This window comes from Streptopelia decaocto (assembly GCF_964273445.1).
Source record: "Streptopelia decaocto genome assembly, chromosome: 2".
Classification (NCBI taxonomy): Eukaryota; Metazoa; Chordata; class Aves; order Columbiformes; family Columbidae; genus Streptopelia; species Streptopelia decaocto.
In genome coordinates this window covers 118,910,606-118,931,210 of record NC_138655.1, presented here as the reverse complement: position 1 = coordinate 118,931,210, position 20,605 = coordinate 118,910,606, and the positions used below count along the sequence as shown (strand labels likewise).

At 39.2% G+C, this 20,605-nt stretch overlaps 1 protein-coding gene across 1 annotated transcript in view; it reads right to left on the bottom strand.

The window, feature by feature from the left end:
* The window catches only part of ZNRF2 (zinc and ring finger 2), a 56,452-nt gene that overhangs the window by 8,739 nt on the left and 27,108 nt on the right, over nt 1-20,605 (bottom strand). The window contains 1 exon segment of the mRNA XM_082045781.1: nt 15,529-15,624. Coding sequence (XP_081901907.1) covers nt 15,529-15,624 — 96 coding nt within the window.

The window sequence follows — 20,605 nt, the reverse complement described above, 5'->3', positions numbered from 1 at the left end:
TGTGATGAAATAGTCTGTCTTTAAGCTGAGGACTGCAACAGCTCATGCAGTACATACCTTATGGATTAAGTCATTCAAATCTGTGCTACTGCTTTTTGTTTTTAAAACACAGATAGATACAGCCCTAGGCTCAGGAAACCCCAAGTCACAAATCACAGAGACAACGATAGTATTTGGGGAGATATCACCTTATAGCTGCAGTATTTTATTTCTCTCTGGGCATTCACTGGAAACAGAACACCAAGTTAGAAAGACCTTTGACCTAATCCAGTATGACAGTTTTTCAAAATATCTGTATTTTTTTCTAAAACTCAAAAGCTTAAATGTCTGTGGAAGCTGCCACTGCAGCTAGCTTAACTGGGAAGGGCACCACAAAAGTGCACCCTTTCAAGAATACGACTGAAACTCAATCGAATCATACCTTCTGAGCAGTCTTATCAGCATTAAAACTGGTACAACAAGAGCCATGAGAGGTTAAAGATATTGATGGCACTTAATTAAATGGTGTATATATTGCCATATATCTCTTACACATTCATTAATTTTTGCCGCTGATTACTAAAAACTCTCTCAGTTAAATACTAGAGACTGTCTTTGCTTGTTTTTAAATGGAGAAATCAAGCTCTAGACATCTGTCCAGGGAAGTGGTGGAGTCACCATCCCTGGAGGTGTTTTAAAGGTGCATACATGAGTTTCTCAGGGACATAGTTTAGTGTCAGAGTTAGGTTATGGTTGGACTTGATAATCCTCAGGGTCTCTTCCAACCATAATGATTCTATGAAACATTTCCTGTGGCTCTAATACAAGCAACCTCCTCTATATCAGATGCAAAAGGAAACAATTTTTTAACATCTAATGTTTTCACTTGAATCACAGCTAAGTGGTTTTCAGCGTTCTCAACACCAAAAAGCCGAACATGTGAAAATTCAGAATTCAACTCTGCTAACTTCAATCCAAATTCCCTTTTATACCGCTAAAAAAATACCCTAATACCCATATGCTAATCAAACAAGAACATGTTGCAACTTTGTGTGTGCTTCTGCCACACACGATAACCCTGAACACCAGCTCACGACTTGCACGGTAATACCTAGAATTTAACCAATCTGAAAACACCTTCACCACCACAATATACAAAAACATAACCTCTCTAAACCAAATGAAGCAGCTACAACAAATGTGACACTTCCTCAAATACTGACAAAGCGTTTGGTGAATTTTGGAATCTTTGGTTGGCATCTCACTCTTCACCCTTTGCAACGCATCAATCCCTTATGATTTCCTATTCAAAGTCCAAGTGTTATCCTTGTTCTCCCCTTCCCTTTCACTTTGCATAGTGTTGGTCCAAGACTGAGATATCTATACAAAAACAGATACCCATTGTGAAACACGACCTGCACAAACATTGCCTACAGACTGGTGCTCTCTCCTCTTAAAACACAAATGGGAGGGAGCACACAAAACAAAATTGCGCAAGAAAAATATGTGCAGAATAAGGCCTAAGTGGCAATATTTGCATCACAATACTGCACTGAGCTAGAGGGAGGTCGCTGCAGATGTTTCACTGTTCCTCAGCTAACACAACTTTTGAAGAACTGGATTTAGATTTTTGTGGGACATTCTCAGCTTTCAGAAGCAAATTCTGAGAAATAGCTAGATGCTTCCTGTTCAGACAGATAACGATCAGGTGTATGGTAGAGAAAAAAATACTTTCTGTTGAGTAAAGATAAAAACTGAAATAGCAGCGATAGAAATAAATTTTAGGGAGCAGGATGAGTATAAAAGCCTGTATAGTCTCAGCTACCTGAATACAATTCTGATTAGGTAAATTAAATAATATAGGGAGGAGAGGGATTTGTGCAGTGAGGGAAACAGTTCTTTTGTAAAGGGGTTTTCATCAGCGGTCACAATGGAAATCTATTTGCACCTTTGCGATAGATGGTGTCAATACAAGCTACGCTTCTGCAAAAAAAAAAAAAATTTAAATCCTAAGTTTAAATAATAACACAGTTTTCACACAATGCCCCATTAAGACACCTTCCTCACAGACAAAGTCAAGTTTGCACCCCAGCACTCCCAGTGAAGAGCTAGGCTTTGAAAAAAGGTCAAGTAGTCTGAGAAATAAAGCTCCTCACTTCCAGGCAACAACATCCACAGTCGCTCCTATGCTATCCTGCTCAGTGTAACAACTTTTTTGGTCCATATTTGTTCTTCTGGTAGAAAGCGCTGAGGCAAAATAGGTACTCATACAAGACAAATTTTATCAACCCAATTGGACATGAATGTCTTGTGCTCCTGTCTTGAGATTTATTGCCGGAGTGACTATGCGTTTCTACAGTGATTCAAGATTAGCTCTTGATATACCGACAATTATGTGATTGAGTCTGAAACTTCTGCTTAAGCTACAGTCTTTCCAGCTTCTGTTTAATCATTCTTCTTGTGGTTTGAGGTGCCCTTCACCATTAAATCATGTCAATACAGCTAAACAACTTTCTCCTGCTGCACTGACTTCTGAAGATAAGTTCCGTTCACCACATTTCTAAGTACCATGTCCCTAAACTGTCAAATTTTAGTCTAGATATAGGTCAAAGAGCTGCATCTGCTCACAAACAAACCACAAATAAACAGTCTTGTCCTCCAGAACATGATGTAAAGAGACTTTGTGCCAGCCTTACCCATCTTGTACTAAGTCCCTGTTCCAACTGAACTGATCCCTGTTTGTGTTCTGAATGACCCAAGGGGTAACTTGTTCTTGAATAGTCTTCCTTGGCATTCTGTGTTTGTCCCAAGGCTTCCCCCCCTCCCTTCAGAAACACTAGTCTTGGGAAATGAAAATACTTTTCAACGTGGTCTCATTAGGAGGCAACTAGGTGAAAATGCCTCGAATGCAGCAGTACCAAACCATTGCCCCACCGTGAAACCCCATCATGAATGATGTACCCCAGCACATACCATCTGAAAAGCTGCTTACTGCAGTGCATGGAACAAGGAAGCTGCCTTTAGGCTATTTTCTTGGGTTTTAATCAATATTACATGACCTCTTGAGTTATCGTGTATTAATCTTGAATGTCAGGAGCAAAATAAAAAGGAGCACGTAAAGGGGCAAACCCACAAGAAAGAAAACAGCAGTAAAACAAGACTCCTTAGGAAACAGCGTAAGGAACTATCACTTGGGGAATACCCTCCTCCTTGGCTCCATCAGGTAAGAACAATTTACACTTCTCAAGGCTCAGTTTACCATCAAAGAGGATCTTACACCACAAATATGCTACAAAAGAAGGAGTGGCTGAATAAATGGCCAGGGGCAACCAGCATGCATTGCTGACAGAGTCTGCTCCAGTTAGAGAGGATTGTTTCTTACAGGGAGCCGGAGACAACTGGGATGAAGGAAAATTACAGAAGAAGGCAAGAAAAAATACCAGAGCAGAATCCATGCATGCAGATTTTCTATAATTTTCATTCTTTGCTAAACAATGCTTCTTATCTTTGAGGAATAAAACAAAGCATAATATTTAAGGGCTACTTATATGTACCTCTCAGCCTGTGCCATCACTAAGAAACTGCTATGATAGATGAAAAATGGATTTAGGCCTGTTAAGAACTTGGGACTGCAACCGAGAGATCCAGTGCAAAGGTGGCTGAACCATTTGGTTTTCCCCTGAGCAATGGGAAGAAACTAAGGCTTGTCACCAAGGGGGGGACACTCAAGAAAGACGAGAGACACCTGAAATCTAGCCTGCTTAGAGCAGATTACTACTTTACCAAAGGTAAAAACAAACAAACGAACAAAACCACCACCAAACACACACACACACAACCCACCCACACAAAACAAATCCAAAACCCTGCCCCCTCCCACAAAAATCAAAGAAATAAACCCCAAACAAACCAACAAAACAAAAAATACCCACCAACAAAAAAAACCACAACCCCCACATACGAAAACCCCACCACAACCAACCAGGCATAAAACCCCAGGAGTATTTACCTACAGAAGCTTCTTCTAGCAGTTAATCACTTGGGAACCTGAGTTAATGATTTAATGAGGAAAAGATACCACTGCGGTCAGGAGTAGGGTGATTCCTTTCATATACTGTGCAGAGACAGTCCTCTTCTAATAGCTCTGTGGTCAGAAGGAAAACTTAACTGTGATGCTTCAAGCCTGTCAAAATGAGCAACTTTTCCAAATCAAGAGCAGATGCTGTCACCAACAGTGTTCACAAAGACTGGGAAAGTGAAGCAGAGTGTGGATGTGGCAGAGTCGGTGCAACAGAAGATGGTTGTCTCTGATCAATCGAAGGGAAAGATCTAAATTGGAAAAGATCTTGCAAATGCAGGATGTTGATGCGACTGTACAAAAGGATCCCCACTGAGGTTAGAAAACCTCTCTTGCTTCATCATCTTTTTGAAGTGACTAAGCCTATTTTATCCCCAACACAAGAGGAGACTAAAAAGACTGCAGAACACAGTTTTTCCAAATGGCAAGGCTTCAAGCATTCGCCATCACTGAAACTATGGTCAGAAGTCATAGAAATCGCTTTGTAACGATTTTCAGTTAAGAAGTTTCACTCTTGTAATGGTCTGCGATGAGTTGAGAGTGTGATAGGGCCATGCTTGCCTAATGAAATGTATAAGAACTCTCAACAAACACCAGGTAGATGCAGTGGGAGCATTAGAAACCCTTGTGGAAGGAAAGGGTAGGGCAATAGCATCCCTGAAGAACAGAGAGGGAATGAAAAAGCTCAGATGCAGTTAGCTATCCTATTACTCTGGGGAACACGGGTTACTTTAATGGTGACTTGTTTTGAAGTTGGATGTAGGGTTTGATTCAGTGTTTTGTTCACATTGTCCCTTTTGAAGTTCCTATTCCAGGCTTCCTACAGGTGCTCTGAGCACAATGATTTTTGCCAGGTCTTTCTTCCCGTCTTTTAACACTGGCCAAATAAGTGACTCATTTCTTTGCAAGCTTGCAGAAGAGTTTGGTTTGATCTGATGCAAAATGAATGCACATGGAGCACTAAGGATGATGGCATGAAAGATGAAACTATAAGCCTAAGCTTGAAACAGGAGGAGGGGAGAAAAACAGGTGTGTTTGACTAAGACGCTATTCTTAGGGAAGATACGATGCATTACTGAGCAACACACAATGAAAACGCTGGTGCCAAAACTCAGTGTGCATAAAGTCTGGCTTATTAACCCCAGTGCCAGGTGCTAGGCCTACAGGGAGCTTTTCCTAGCAGGTTTGAGATCAGAATTAACTTGGAAAAGACTGACTGTCTGCTGTCAACGTGCATACACAAGACAGGGATATAAATCACTGCATAATTTTTACTTGTCTTTTCTGTTCATAGCAGACAGACTGCTTTTTTTACAAGCTATTCCTATTTTAAATGCAATTATCCTTGCAATATAGATGGAAGGAGAAACTTTTCTGAATGCAAAAAGTTCTGATAACATTAAGTACTGAGTCAGAGGATTCAAAGTTACCCAGTTCTTCTGCTCTACACTAACCCATAATCCAATAGTATCATTTATTCCAGCAAGCACAGAGATACAGTATTTCTGATGCTAACAGGCACCTACAGGTTTTTACTATCCCAGAAAGATACTGAGCATGTGGTTCTTTAATTTGAAGAAGGGGAAAAAAAAATCTCCCTTTATACTTCAAAGCAAATAGCATCAATTTCTGGATCCAAGCAATTAAGTCAAAGAGAAGACACCCACATAATTTCAATAGTATTCAGCAGTCATGATCATTCACAAATAATAATACAAAAAGATTAACATGGGAGATGTGTTTTAAAAAAAACAAAAGTCCCCAAAGACAATTCTCCGGTATTTGTTCAAAGTTTTATGCACATAATCTGGCAGTGTATTTCTACAATCACATTAAAGTTTGGGGTTTTTTTCTCCTCATTTTTTAAAATTTACAGGCTAGCAGAACTATTGGACACCATTATGACAACAAGGCATTGCAGCTAATAAAGCTGTAGATTGAAACAGACTTCCTTGGAACTGGGAAGAAAAAAAGATTAAAGTGTCAACCAAACAGTTCCACCCCCATCTCTTCAGTCCAAACAGATAAACACGATTATGGACTAAAAATGATCAATGAATACTACATTTTTGCTTAGCTACATGAAGGATATCCAATATTTAATGTTATACATTAAGACTATCTAAGGAAATTTCACACAAGAAAGGAGGGTATGAGGAACATGGTTGAAACGAAGAAAATTTTATTTGGCTTTAAATTACAAATAGCTATTAGTGCAGGTTAAAACTGAAGTTATCTGAGGCTTTTATGAGGAAACGTTAACAAGATTTCCTAAGTTAATACAGTTCAGCACAAAATCTAGCACTAGTGAAGTTTTTCGTATTTCAGCTGTGTGTTAGAACTTCGGGTTATTACTGCAGCTGAACAAATCTGTATCCATGTGAGACAAAGAAATGCAAACTTTGGGGAGCAAGAAGGTTCCTCCATGGAGCATACAGCAGGCTAATCTAGTATTTTGTACCTATGTCAATATATAATCAATGTAATTCCTGTCAAAAGGCAATTTACAGCTGTTCTAGAGTCACTGGATTTTGATACAAATACTAAAAACTGGTAACATTCTCTCCTGTGTAAGCAGTGATAATAATCCCCAGTTTAGGAGCGAGATTCTCTAGCACATCAATAGTGTTTTCACCCAGTTTGTTTCTGAAGAATTAGACTTGTTCTACCACTGAAACCCACTGCAAAAGCTGGACTGGACTTCTTTTGTCATTGGAGGCTTGAGTCTGCCAACTGAGACGCACAAGGCTATTTAAGTAATCAAAGTGTAGCAGGTTTTAAAGCAATATTATAATCTGAAGAATAAATTCCATATGACATTTCAGGCAATACTTTCAATTGATCTGCCCTTGGGGCAGTTTGTGAGCAAGGAGTGCCTCCCATTCTTTTATATTTCTTTAGAAAAAAACCAACAATCTTGATCTATGAGCAATCTGTTCTAGTTCCTGCAAAACAGTAAGGGATTTAGGGAAGGAAATACCATGAAATTCCTACATAGATCACTCAGTCTCAGCAAGATGTAGTTTGGTATTTATTTTTAAAAACCTAAAGACTTCAAGTAGTTTAATTTCAAAATCCAGCCAATGAAACCTGTTCTCTAAGATTCTTTCGAGGTCCCTTCCAATCCCTAACATTCTGTGATTCTGTGATTAAGAAAAACTGTGTATTTTCAAGCGTTTTGCTTCCACAGAGCAACTACAAAAAATAAGTCAGTTTGCTGCTAATGAACGAGTAAAATCTTAAGGTTTTCTGGCGATCAGCTTTAAAGACTGCAGAATTACCATATGAAACTAGGAACACGACTTCCCCTGAAGCTAGGTTCCCAGCAGTCACAAGACTGCAGCAGTTGCAGACGCGATTTATGACATCCTCCCAATGACCTCGCAAAGCTAAGACTGATTAAGTGTAAGACAGGGAAGGTAGCTCCTGTCTGCCCGCGTCACATGGTGCAGAGTCACGGCACAGCGAGCGCTTGCTGCCGAGCCAACAGAACCGTCCCTGAGCTTTTCCACCGCATGCAGCACTGCGCTGACATTATATAAGGGAAACACAATGACATACAGCGTGATATAGCGGTTCCCCTTCTAATCCGATCTGAATCGCTCCTCCTGTCACCCGCAGCTGTTCTTTGCATCACTGGTTTGCAGGTGTATCTGTAATTTTCTAGGACAAGATTTGTCATTTGACTTAAGCAGCACTGTCAGTACCAACACAAGACAATGGTAGTATCTGAGGTTAGGAGTGGCTTATAAGGAAAATAAACAACTTGAGCTATTCAGCACATGAATGATCCTATTTTCTCTATTTCTTTCAGAAACAAGCAGGCTTGTTCTATAGTTGTCAAAAGCTTTACTGTATTTCTCCAGTGCTGCACATAAAATATTCCCATGGCACATGTGTGCATTTATATAAAGGTGATTCCAATGTACTGAGAAAAAAATTGTTGTCACACTCCCAAGAACTGAATTAAGTATGAGGTGACATTGCAGCTATTTTGGCCAGGAGTGATTTGCAATGGCTCTGTCACAGGAAGTTCAGTCTAGCTGACTTAGGCCTGACTCGAAGGAAAATACCTACAGAATCACCCACCAAAGATCCTTCTCCCCAGAGGTTCATTAAAATAATAAGTTGCATTCACAACAAATCAGAGAAAAAGTTTAAGATATGAATGGATGTAATCTCTGCTGTGTGTCCTCCTCAATAGGATCCAAGCTTGTTAACTTCATTACAGCAAGAAAATTCAGCATAATCTATTGAGGACCCCCAACCTGAACCATGAAAGTGAGCTGTCATAGCTTCTTTACAAATCTATGCCTCCCTGTCTCTTACATGAAAAGCAAAATAATAAGCAATATTGATACCTCAACCACCACCACCACTAAACCTCCGAGACTACATCTTACTAAGATAAATGGGGCAGTCTGCAGTTCTGGGAACTGCTGTTCAGACAACTGAAGCACTTCCCTCTCTGTTACACTATGTTCCCATTCCAGGGGGTTTCTTCACAGCGACACCATTAGAAATACACAACTTACTTTTTGACTCCATAGCAAAGGGTTGACTGTTTGTGGGTGTGAAGGAAAGATAAGACACTGCAGCCTCTAAAAGTGCTGCAACTCCACGCTATCACAGACTGACCCAATTCATCCGCTGACTTGAGGCTGAATTGGGGTCACCGAAGCAGGTCCTACCGCCTTTAGGAGGTAGGTGCACGTTGAACTTCATTGTGGTTTTATTTAGTGACATTTGTCAGTGCTACTTTTTAAAATTAACCATCTCCCTCCCAACAAACCTGAACTCTAACAGGCTGCTTTTGCAGTGGTGCTCTTCTGTGAGGTACCAAAAACTGCTGAAGGAGAGATTTGGGATGGTTGGAAGGAAATAAGGCTTTTCTGAACAAAAGGGAGGAAGGGCCAGAGTTTGCCACTGTTCCTCTTGGCCATCTGGTTTGGACAAGTAGCTATCCATGGCCTACATGGTTGTGCTCCTCCTTGTTCAAATGTTGCCAACAATTCCCAAAGGGAGGAAGTACAAACTAATCAATATATTTTAATCACGTTCTTCAAACGCAGTTTTGCTCCTTAAAATTGTAACAATTATTTGCAGGACGAGCTGTGAAAAGCCTGAGCTGACATTATACCAATTCACAGAACAACAGGTGTGCAAATGTCCAAGATTAAAATTTTATTGACTATAGTAATGTTCTACTGTCGTCATATTAAGCAAAATCTCAAAGTTTAACAGATGTGCAACAGTTCTAATTATTTTCAAGAACCACTGAAGAAAACAGTTTTAAAACATCAAGGAAACTGACTGAACCTCCTACATACTCTGCAGGATGTTCATGAGTACACAAGATCAGGATGAGTAAATGTCACTATTTTAACTGCAAGCACAGGATAAGTGTCTGTTTACGCGTCCTGTTAAACTACCTTATAAAGTATGCTCTTCTCCCTCAGCACTCCTGAGGACAGAGCACAGAACCATCTAGGGCATAGCAAGAAGCTAGAAACTTTCAGGCAAGAATCTTGTTAAACTCCAAGAATGGAAGAATTGAGAAATTATATGGAGAAGTTTATACTTCAGGTAAAGTGGAACAAAAGAACTGATTTAACTTAGTATTATTTTGTACTGCTTTGCTTAAAGTCTAGTCCTATTAAAGGATGAGGACAAGGAGGAAGGCTTAAGCTTTTCCAGGCAGACTGGCAAGATGCCCTTTTGCAAGGTCTTTAGGGTGTGATCTCAGGAACCCTGGCAGAGAAGTGAACTTGAAGTCAGTAGTTCTTTTCATTTGAGACTGAAGTTTTGAGTGTATCAGCCAAAACAGTTGACAGCATCAGTCCTGCTGAGTAAAATACTCTCCCTTCTTCTGTGCACTGAAGTGACCAAGGAAATCAAGTCGCTGCACTGGGCAGAACTACCAGAATAATGTATTTTGGTGGTCCTAACGTTAGATTAAGGTGTGTTATTTTTCTTCCCTTCTACTGAGCAATATAAACCAAGTAAGTTCTAGCACAAGTAGCTTGCCCCAAAGACGTGAAACAGCCACCAATCAACAAAACTTAGAACTTGTGTTATTAAAAATGAGGTCAGTTCCATTCACAAAGAACATTTCAAAAATATTTTTGTTAGCCCTTGAGGTGACTCATGCCAATTTTCAAGTCTCTACTTTTGATCAATATGCATATGTTATGGCTGTCATTTAGCAGCTGACAACTCCTCTGGCAGGATTATTGCTCATACAGCAATTCCAGCTCAGGATTCTGACACTCACTCACATGCAGGCCTCAGCATGTGGCTGTACCAGCATTTCTCATCCCTCACAAAACAAAACTTAACCCAATACCTCAAACTGATTTAGAATAAACAGTGTATTTAAATCCTAACGACAAAACCTTGTTTTGCCTCCTTGCTAATCTAAATCAGTTGCACTGCTGTGGCCCAAGTCACTTTGAATTGGGTTAGATGGCACAGGAATATTTAGCTAGCTGTGCATGGTGTTAGATGTGAATAGCGCAGATGACAAAGTGTGTTGCCAGACAGGAAGAGAACACTGAGTTTCACTCAGGTTTTCCTTCCACTACACCTACCTTCATTTTCAATATTCTGTCTGTAACAGTCTTGCCACATACTAATGCTCTGTTTGAAACACAGCTGGATAAACTTCAAATATAAAATCATATATGTAATCCATGCTGTGATGTTTGATCCCCAGCTCTTTTTTGGCACAACAGAGCTTAAAAAAAAAAAAAAAAAAAAAAAAATCACTCATTGTAATTTAAAAAGAAGAACGGTAAAGTTGTTACCTTGAGTAAGGGAAAAAACCTCCAGCAGCTCACTCACTGGATGTCTCAACATTCTCCCTCTCTGAAATTACACTAGAAAAAGCTTTTCTCCTTAAAATGATCGTCAGACAATATGTCAGACAATAATCAGGCTGATTGCCGTATCTGAATTAAACGCAGAGCAGTCCGAGTGAAAGCAGCACTGATGTCATAGCTGTACCACCCTGAGCAAGCGGCTTTGAGGGGACCCGCTTAGAAAGTTTCCAGCAGAACAGCGTTCCAGCACAAAGTGCTGACTTGATGAAACCCAAAATATTCCACAGGAATGTGCTAATTCAATCAAAACTTTTGAAAGAGGACAGGCCAGCTGGCTGAGCCAGCCAACCAGTCTGGTGAGCTGACTGGCTCTCCCCAGCTCTGCGGGGTCACTGGCTTCCCCAGCTGGCCAGCTGCCAGGCCCTGCTCTCAGAGCAGCCCTTTAATAATAATAATAATAATAATAAAGCCTTACAAAGTGTTCTGGGAAACAAACAAAGGAATTTTAAAATGAAAAAACTAATTACTTCAGAACCAACTGCAAGGTTTCTTCAAGAGGAATTGGTTGCACCAGCACCTGAAACTTGTGCTCCTAAAGTCACAAGTCTCTCCTGCGTCTTCTCAGTTTTTATAAAACATCTTCCAGTGGAAAAAAGTATCAATACTGTAACAACACAAAACGAATAATAATTATATTAAAAACCTAATCATTAGCAAGGAATTAAAGGCAAGTTTCTTCCAAAGCACTGAGTAAATTCAAGTAAATGCCCCTGTCTGACTAAAACACAGGGCTACCCTGTAAGCTGGCCAGAGCAGTCCTTAAGTGGGCTCCCTGTGTAACTCACCATGGCAAACTGGGACGAGACGGCACAAGGGGCCTCATTAAACACTTTGGAGAAGCTCAAAGGAATAGGTATGGCTATATAGTATTTTAGCAGTGGTTTTCAAAAAAAAAAAAAAAATCTGTCAACTAGCAAGCAACCCACTTTATTCATAAAACCGGCTTTTGCCTGTGGCTAACTGGTGCATGGGACCTACTCAGGCTTTTCTGCAACTCAGCGAGTAATAGTATGAAGAGAGTCTTTAATCGCTAAAAAAAGCAAGGCTATGTAAGACCGTATACACCAACCACCACAATGTTTTTGCGCAATTCCATTCATTTAACCAGCTTTTGTATCAAAATGCCTAGACATCAGTTCATGTGTGAGCACCACAAGTAGTGTAAGAGATGAGGAAAAAAGTTCCACAGAATAAAGAAAGAGCTCTTTTTACATGCCAAATTGAGTCAGCAATGAGATCTCTGTTGCAGGCAAGTCACATGATTTTGAAAGAATAAGGCTAATAAAATGTACTGATTTATTTATATGAAAATCAGCACAACCTCCAGCATAGAACTGGGACAAATTTGTGACCACTCTCTTTTAGAAAACACATGTAAATCAGACAGCTGCCAGAGTTTGCAGTTCACTGACCCTTCCTACTGCCAAATGCAATGCACAAAGGTAGCTCAGAAAGCAATTAGAGATTGGCTGGGAGGACTCATTAATCTTTTTGAACTTCAAATCACAACTAGACAGTCTTATAACATTTTTGTGGGGAAGACTGCATGCCTCAGATTCACATTTAAAAAGAAAGATTTGTCTTTTCAGAATGACAAAATACATACAATCTGCTCCCTGTTGTTTCTTAGAAAGAACAACTAATACTTTTACAGTATAATGAAGAAACACATCTAGAACAGAACAAGACATAAGCATAGTTCAATCCAACTGCTCAGTTTTTAAACATCTCACCATCTGCAAAGTCTAAGGCTCCTTTCAACTACTTCCAACACAGAATTTAGAGACAAAAGAAGGTGAGGGGAAAAAGAGGAAAAAAAAAGAAAAAGAAAATATATTTTCCTGCTAGTGGCAATAGGGCTAGGAACCTCCAGCAAGCAAATGAAGCCTACCTGACTCTATGCGAGTATGTACGGCATAAGGCCAAGATAACAATGAGAAAGTAAAGCATAAAGACATGCCTTCCATTTTGGAAGAAGGTATCAAAAGTTGATAGCAGCATCTTTTCTTCTCTCAAGCAAAACTTGAAATGCCTTTCTTATGGCTTATGACAAAAAGGCAGATCCATCACTGATCTCCTCATTATGGCAAACAGCAAAACATACAAGAAAAAAAGTGCATGCATGTAGACATTCATATGCAATTCTGGGCCTGTTATCATGGCAGGATTAAGTTAACAATCTGCTAGTTAATTCTATTTCACTAGCCTCATTAACAGGATTACAATCATGCCACAAAGTAATAACTGAGCACTGTGCAACTCTGGAGCCATACCTCACTTCTTTTGTGCTGCAGTAATTTAAGTAACCAGCTATAAACTGTAATTTAAGATTTAGTCCATGACTCTGGGAGCTAACCAACTGGAGTTACAAGGATCAATGCACACTTCTACTAAGTGTTTATGAAAATGAGACCATACCCTAAGTAAGCATCTCTCAAATCAGTCTATGTAATTTAGTAGTTTTCTCCTTTCAAGCCTATATAACCATTTCCTAGAATGAGTTTCTGAGGCTTTCTATACAATCCTAAATTGAGACATGACACATTGCTGGTAATAACCCATATTGCATTGTCCACAACTGCTTTTGTTGTGTTGCTGGTTATCCAAAGAGTGTCTTCAGGTGCCACTCACGGTTTTTACTTCTGCTCATTTATATGGAAGTTTGGTGACTTAAGAAACTGTGCAAAGGCAACAAGATGGCCCAAAGGAGCTCCAACCAGCAGTGTGCCATCTTAGAGAAACAGTGCAGGAAAAAAAGAGGCTGCATATGGCACAGTTGTGATACAAATGAACATCATAAATGACACTAAGAGAGTATATTATGTAATTCCTATATTTTTGAAAAAAGGTTAGTCAGCTGAGTGAGCTCATACATACATGTAGGAAGCTGCAGGGGCAAAGGATTTCCATCAGTCAATGCATAATTTGTGTGCATCCCATCAGCTGGATTATTGCCAGAGCTTGCTCTCTGCCAGCCTGCCTCCTCCTGCTCCACCCTAACTGATCCCAAGTGCATTATCCCTCCCTGACTGGGGTGACTAGACTGCTTCTCCCTCGTGTTTAACATCCCTCAGTACACAAATTTCAATCAACTTGTTTTGGAAAATGTTCGGTCCAAACTTTAAAAAAGTGAAACAAAGAGAAACAAAGGTGCCTCTGTTAGATGAAGTCAACCTTCCAAAATGTATGTGTGGTAATACCAGGAGAAAAAAAAATACTTTTCCTGAGTGCTATGCTTTGAAATATATTTCATAACTCAAAGCATATGATTTCAAATTGATTTTTCAATTAAGAGTCAGCATTACTGCTATCCAGACAAAGAATAAGGTGGGCCCAACCACCCCTCAAGACTTGTTCCAATAAGAAAAAAATCCAGTGTAGGATACTGTAACAGCAAGGTGCCAGGAGGGTCAAAGAGCCTATAACACTGAAGGTTATTTATGCAATAAGTAACTTATGTTGGAAGGGACCTCTGGAGGTCTTCTGGTCCAGTCCCCTCACTCAAAGCAGGACCAAGTTAGACTAAGTTGTTCAGGGCCTTGTTCAGTCAATTGCAGATCATCTCCAAGGATGGAGGTTGCACAATCTCTTCAGGTACCTGTTGCTGTGTTTGACCATCCTCATTATGAGCATTTCCACTTTACATTGAATCAGATTTTTCCCTGATGTAGCTCGTGACTACTGACTCTCAACTTTTTGCTGTGCAGCTCCAAAAACAATCCAACTTCCCGCTCCTCCACAATTTCTTTCTCATCACCTTCTGTTCTCACATATTCCACATCGGATGACTGGTGAGCTATAAGGTCATTCAGAAGACACTGTAAGATTTCCTGATGGCAGGGCAGCTCTGGCAAAGTAGGCACTAATATTTCAGTAAGATTTTCTAATTCCTAGTTTTCTAAAACCTTTTTGTGTGCTTGCTGTAGAACTGAGCGTCAGCCTAAGCCACGGTGATAGAAAGGTTTGATCCCAACAGAGGCAAAAGTCCTGTTTACCTTGCATCAAAGATTGCCTAGGAGAGCTCAGTAGTAGGGAAAAAATTGGCAAGTTTCACTAAAATAACAAAAACATACATATCTACCAGTCCTTATGAAGTATCACATACACAATCAGCTAAATGAGGAGAAAGTTCTTTAGCTCCTTTAAGAAGGGGTCATTTTCTTGAATAACGTGCAAATGCACAGTGCATCAAGTTACAGTCCTTAATAATGTCTCAGAAAGAGACTTGATTGACCTACCTCACTACTTGATGCCATTAGATGAGAGGACATTTAAGCTACGCATATCTCAAGCAGGCACTAAACACACACTGACAAATATGTGATCTTGTGGTTAAAAAAAATGAATAAACATACTCAAATAAGAACAATTTTATATTTGCAGAACAAGTCAACAATGTAAATTATATTGGCATGAAGTATAGAAAAGACCAAGGTCTTAGGAATTATTTTGAAAAAATAAACTACTTGCAAAAACCATACATAATTTCTGAGTCCACTGAACTAGTTACCTGAGTACCTTATTAAATAGAATTATTTTCACTTTAATGATTAAAATGAATAAATAATTATCAGCTTACTTCTTTCTTACCATTGTAGGTTATCCTTGGCTTTGTCAAACACATCACAAGATGTAAATCCATTTCATCAGAAGATACAAATTTTGAACATACAGGGCACTTGAATCCTATGGAAAATAAAAATATGTGTGAGTACACTCAACTGTGTTGCAAATATGTATATTTAAACAGAAAACCTATTCTGCACACATTAAAAGAAAGAGAAAAAATGTATGATAACTTTTCAGTTTTGACCTGACATTTCTTAAATTAATATAATTCCCTTGATAGCCAAAGATCTCAAAACGGACCATCGTTTCTGCAAATTGATCTGCTGCCAATTGCAAACATGTCAGCACCTCTGGAATACAAACTTTCCCAACAATTCTAAGAACAGTTTAAGACAGGAACAAGAAGATAATATGAATCTACTAAAACAGAAATTAGAAATTTAGAGAGAACATAGCCATTAAAATCTGAACTTGGGCAGGAGCCCTAAATTAACATCTTCATTTTCACCAGGAATAGCATTGACACTTTAACAAAGGATCTCAGTCTTACATTTCATCATGCAAGGTGCACCATCTTTTACCAGTCTGGGGTACAGGGAAAACATCAACTCAGGGGTGCCACCTCACCTACTGAATCACTAATATTTCCTGTAGCGCTGAATTCATTTGACTTCTCTCATCCTAGCCAAGCATGACCTTGTTTAGCTTGTGAGGTCACAGCCTAAGGCAATAAGGGGTAAGGAATAATTAAGACAGTCTGGATTTTGAGGCAACTGCACAATAGTCCATAGCAAAACTGCTTAATACTCTATGTCATTACCAAAGCCAGTAGTCTTCCAGTTAAAGGACAATATTGGCTAAACTAGTTTCACGGTTCATAGAAAAGTTTGAGAAACGTCTGACTGATTTTGATCTGCTGAATAATTAACACACAAGTGACAGACAAAAAGCCACAAAAATGGATCTTGATGCATAACAGCTGTTAAGAAGTTTACCTACAGGACAATGTATGGTGAAAATATCTAAATCCACACTCAGTGCAAAGAAGCAACTTCTTCTTTGATGCTGTTGAAAAGTAATGATGCAGGTTTGTATAAAAGGCCACTGCACCTTCCACCAGCATCCACATCTGGGCCTGTTCCTACATGTTTTAGTTTGTTGCTCATTACTTTTGTACTTCTAACCTTGGAAGTCCACAACAAACCGAGTCGGTCAAGGATGACAAGCGACTTGGTGCTGCACTTTCAAGTTACTGATGCCTGAGAATTTTGATCTTTGCTGTTTATTATTATCCAAATGTAGATCAAGCAAGTAACCTGAAGCACTTGACAGAAGTAATGCACTTCATTTATCAAGACTGGTTTTTATTTCTAATAGGAAGCAAGTCAAAACAGACAATGGCTAACACCCATGAGGAACTCTGAGCAGCAGCTGAACATGGACTGGAAACCACTTCCTGAGCTAAAGTACAGTTCTGATTCTTCCCATTTTAGTCATAAACAGTTCATATCTATTTCTTCTTGTGTCAATCTTCCATTTCAGCTTAAATATTGCTCTTCTCTCCTCATTTTTCAATCCTCCACCTCCACCCCACATCTTACAAACAGTAGGTACAACCACAGGTTAACAAGCATGTAACAGCCAAACATGCCTTTTGGGGAAAAAAAAAAAAAAAAAAAAAAAAAAAAGGTTGGGAAAAAACCCAAGTTGAAAAAAAAAAAAGTTGAAAGGATTAATTCAGCCACTGTGTAGCCTCCTCCTCCCAGGCTGCATCTCAACATGACCAAAATTGAAAACAGTATCTCAATCATCCAAATACCCCCAAACCACCCATAACTGTTTTGTTATGGTTTTCTTCAAAAACTGACCCCGGGTAAATATTCTCTCAAACTTTATCAGCCTAACACAGCTGATTACTTTCAAGTCTATTAAAGAGTTACTAAGATCCATGCATTATTCTCATTTATATGCTTCTGTAAGACATAATTGACAACATATTTTGATGGAAAAAGCACATAACTTCCTTAACACAGTGTGGACTGAGTCCAGCTACGCCAGAAGAAAGTGTCTGCATTACAGCAAGTTAACATTTATGTTCATGGCTAGTTATGCACTGGGACAGTCATTAACAGGTTCCCCTTTGCTTTCTGGACAGAACCCTTCTAGCTTATTCCCTAGGTTCATCAGCACTTCTAACTGGGAGTGACAGGGGGCAAGGAAAACCATCAATAGGTGTTTAGAACCATTGCTAAAGTTAACAGTGTTATTAAGAAGGTACATATCTCAGGTTAGTAATAATAATGCTTTTACTTAAATCTATGCTTAAAGACAGATAGCTGTGAAAAATCTTTCTGGTTATCCACTTATTCAGCTGAATTTGCTTATACTACCATATACACCTAAACCTAGTAAACAGTCTTCATTCTAGCAATATAAGTACATATTTTAACAATATAGTATCTTGTGGCTTCTCCAGTGTCAAGGGACATCTGAAGGTAAGAGCGAAAAAACTACAAATATCCTCCTGACACCAAAAGTTTGGGATATCCAACTGCTATAGCTGTCCTTGGCATGCAGAACAGTACACTGAAGAACCCAAGAACTAGAGGACATCACACTTAACTAAGCCTTAGCTGCCAGTGGTAAAGGTGGCTGTGTAGAAAAGATGTGCTTCCAGTGACCAGCATCCGCTGCATGCCAGAGACTAGTATAACAGCAGAAAAACAACCTTGAGTTTGCAACACTTCCTGAAACATTTTTCAAATACAAGTGAAATCCAACTTCTCATTCCTTCACAATGTTCTGCTGCAATAAGCAGCTCCTGGATTTCTCCCCAAGAGATGCAGAGTGTATGTTTTGTGTGAAGGAAATTACCATTTCCAACTCCTTTAGTAACCTCAAAGAAAAAAATATTTTTACTATAGACTTTATTTTTAACTGTATTTGAAAAATGTAACTAAGTGAACAATCAACACTGTCCACAAGCCAGATAAAGGTCCTTAAAAAAAGCTGGTATTTCCCCACCTTTCCTCAAATCAGAAGGCCATAGTTTCATGACCCAGTTTACAATTAACTACTCTGTAAGAACAAAGACTCTATTGTACCACTGCCCAGCAGGCTAACAACATTTCTAGCCTATGTTTGTTTTTACCAGTCTCAAGGAACAATTCCGATAACTTGAAGAAACTTTCACATGACTTTAACAATCAGCAGCAGGTCAAAAATAACTCACTCTCTACATGACTTGCTTTACTGAGTTTTGCAGATAAACAATGCATCCACAGACATTTGGATAACGAAGTGGAAGTAGTCATCAGATGAGGTGGCATCACATGAAGCGTCCTCTAAAAACCACAAAGCTCAACTGACTACTTTCCCACTCTCTTTACAAGGAGAGCACAAGATATAATGTATAGTTATAGGTAAAAATCCAGCATCCCTCATCCAAGGTGAGGAACTATCACCTTTGTATTAGGGACATCACTGTTTGTCAGCGTACCCCTACAAAGTTGTCCTTCCTTCTCCCAGCAGAGAGGACACCTCAAGTCAGGAGGAAAAACCACCTCCCACCCCGTTCTCTTTCTGTACAACAGGAAAGAACTGAGCAAGCACATGCCTCTAGCTGACTTTTACAACTGCATGCTTAAGAGGCAGGGAGACAAATTCTTAAAAGCTCCCATCATCTAGTTTCCCAACCCTGACTGCAATGCTGAAAGTAACATATTACTTAAACCAAAAGCAAAACCTAATCCTGGAAAAAAGTACAATTACAAGAAAAGAGAGACAGAACAGAAAGTTACAATACGGCTACTAGGTGGCACAGAAAGTTTGAAATAACTAAAGCTGTGTAAATAGCAGGACTTAAATATTCAGAAGTGAATTCTATCTCTCATTTTCTCTTGAATGTATCACTTTCTTCAGACACTGCTGTCTTTTGCAAATGAACTTCCAGTTAGTCAAGAAATCCCATCTTCTCTCACATGCATCTATCGAACTAGTAACTTTAATCTCTGGCAGGCTTGAAAACTATCCACAGGGACAGGTCAACAGGTGGCTACTAACTCTATCTGTACCAATTTCAGCCTCCTATTGATATCTTGCTGTGTTTGCCTGGCTTTGCAAACATCGGACTGTTTAACTTGCAGTTCAGTGCAAAGCGAAGCAAACAAAAACCATCCAACAAATAACAAACTCCTGGACCTCTATATTTTTTGCAAAATCACATTGGCACTCATTCTTGAATATCTACTTTGTGATGGGAATTAAACAACAGAGCTAAGAACTTCCAGACAATACAGTGCAGAGTGTCACATAACTGCACATGAAGGAAACAAGTTAAAGTGGTATTAGACTTGCACAGAAGAACGGATGATCCTTTTAGTCAATATTAAACAGCTGTAGCAAAAAATAACCACAAATAAAACCTGCACCAACTAAAAGACTGCATCAGGAAGATCAGAGTAACCCTTCAGCAGAAAATATCTCAACTGGCACGTTGCAAAAACAAAACTAAAAGTATAATGAGACCAGCTGTTCTTTTGAAATAAGTATGCAACATATTAGTATTTTAAAATTTTGAATCCATGTGTTTTCAAATAAGATGGATAAATCCATCCTGGTTTACATTTAAAGAAGTCATAAGAAAAGAGAAATCCTTGCATACACATACTTTTCTAAAATGTATTTGACAGTAAGAAGCCTGACAAGTGTTACTTAGATACTTACAGTTGTTCTTTGATACTTAGAAAAGTAAGTATAGACAATCTGGAAGCACAGCAGCCAGTAAATATGACAGTATGAGGGTGCTATGCAAGATTACTGTCACACAAATAAAGCCTGAATAATGATGCTAAACCAAAACAACACAAATAATCCCCTCCCCACAATAAACAGAAAAGACCTCACATAATCAGAGAAACATGTTAGAAAGGACCTCAAGAGGTCACCAAGTCTATCGCATACTGGGAAACTGGGTTAAACATACTTAGACAATCTAATCTGCCCTTAAAAATCAACTAGTGAAATATTTCACAGACATCCTAGACAACCTACAATGCTGATCAGCTGTTTCTAGAAGTTAGAAAAACCTTCCCTTATC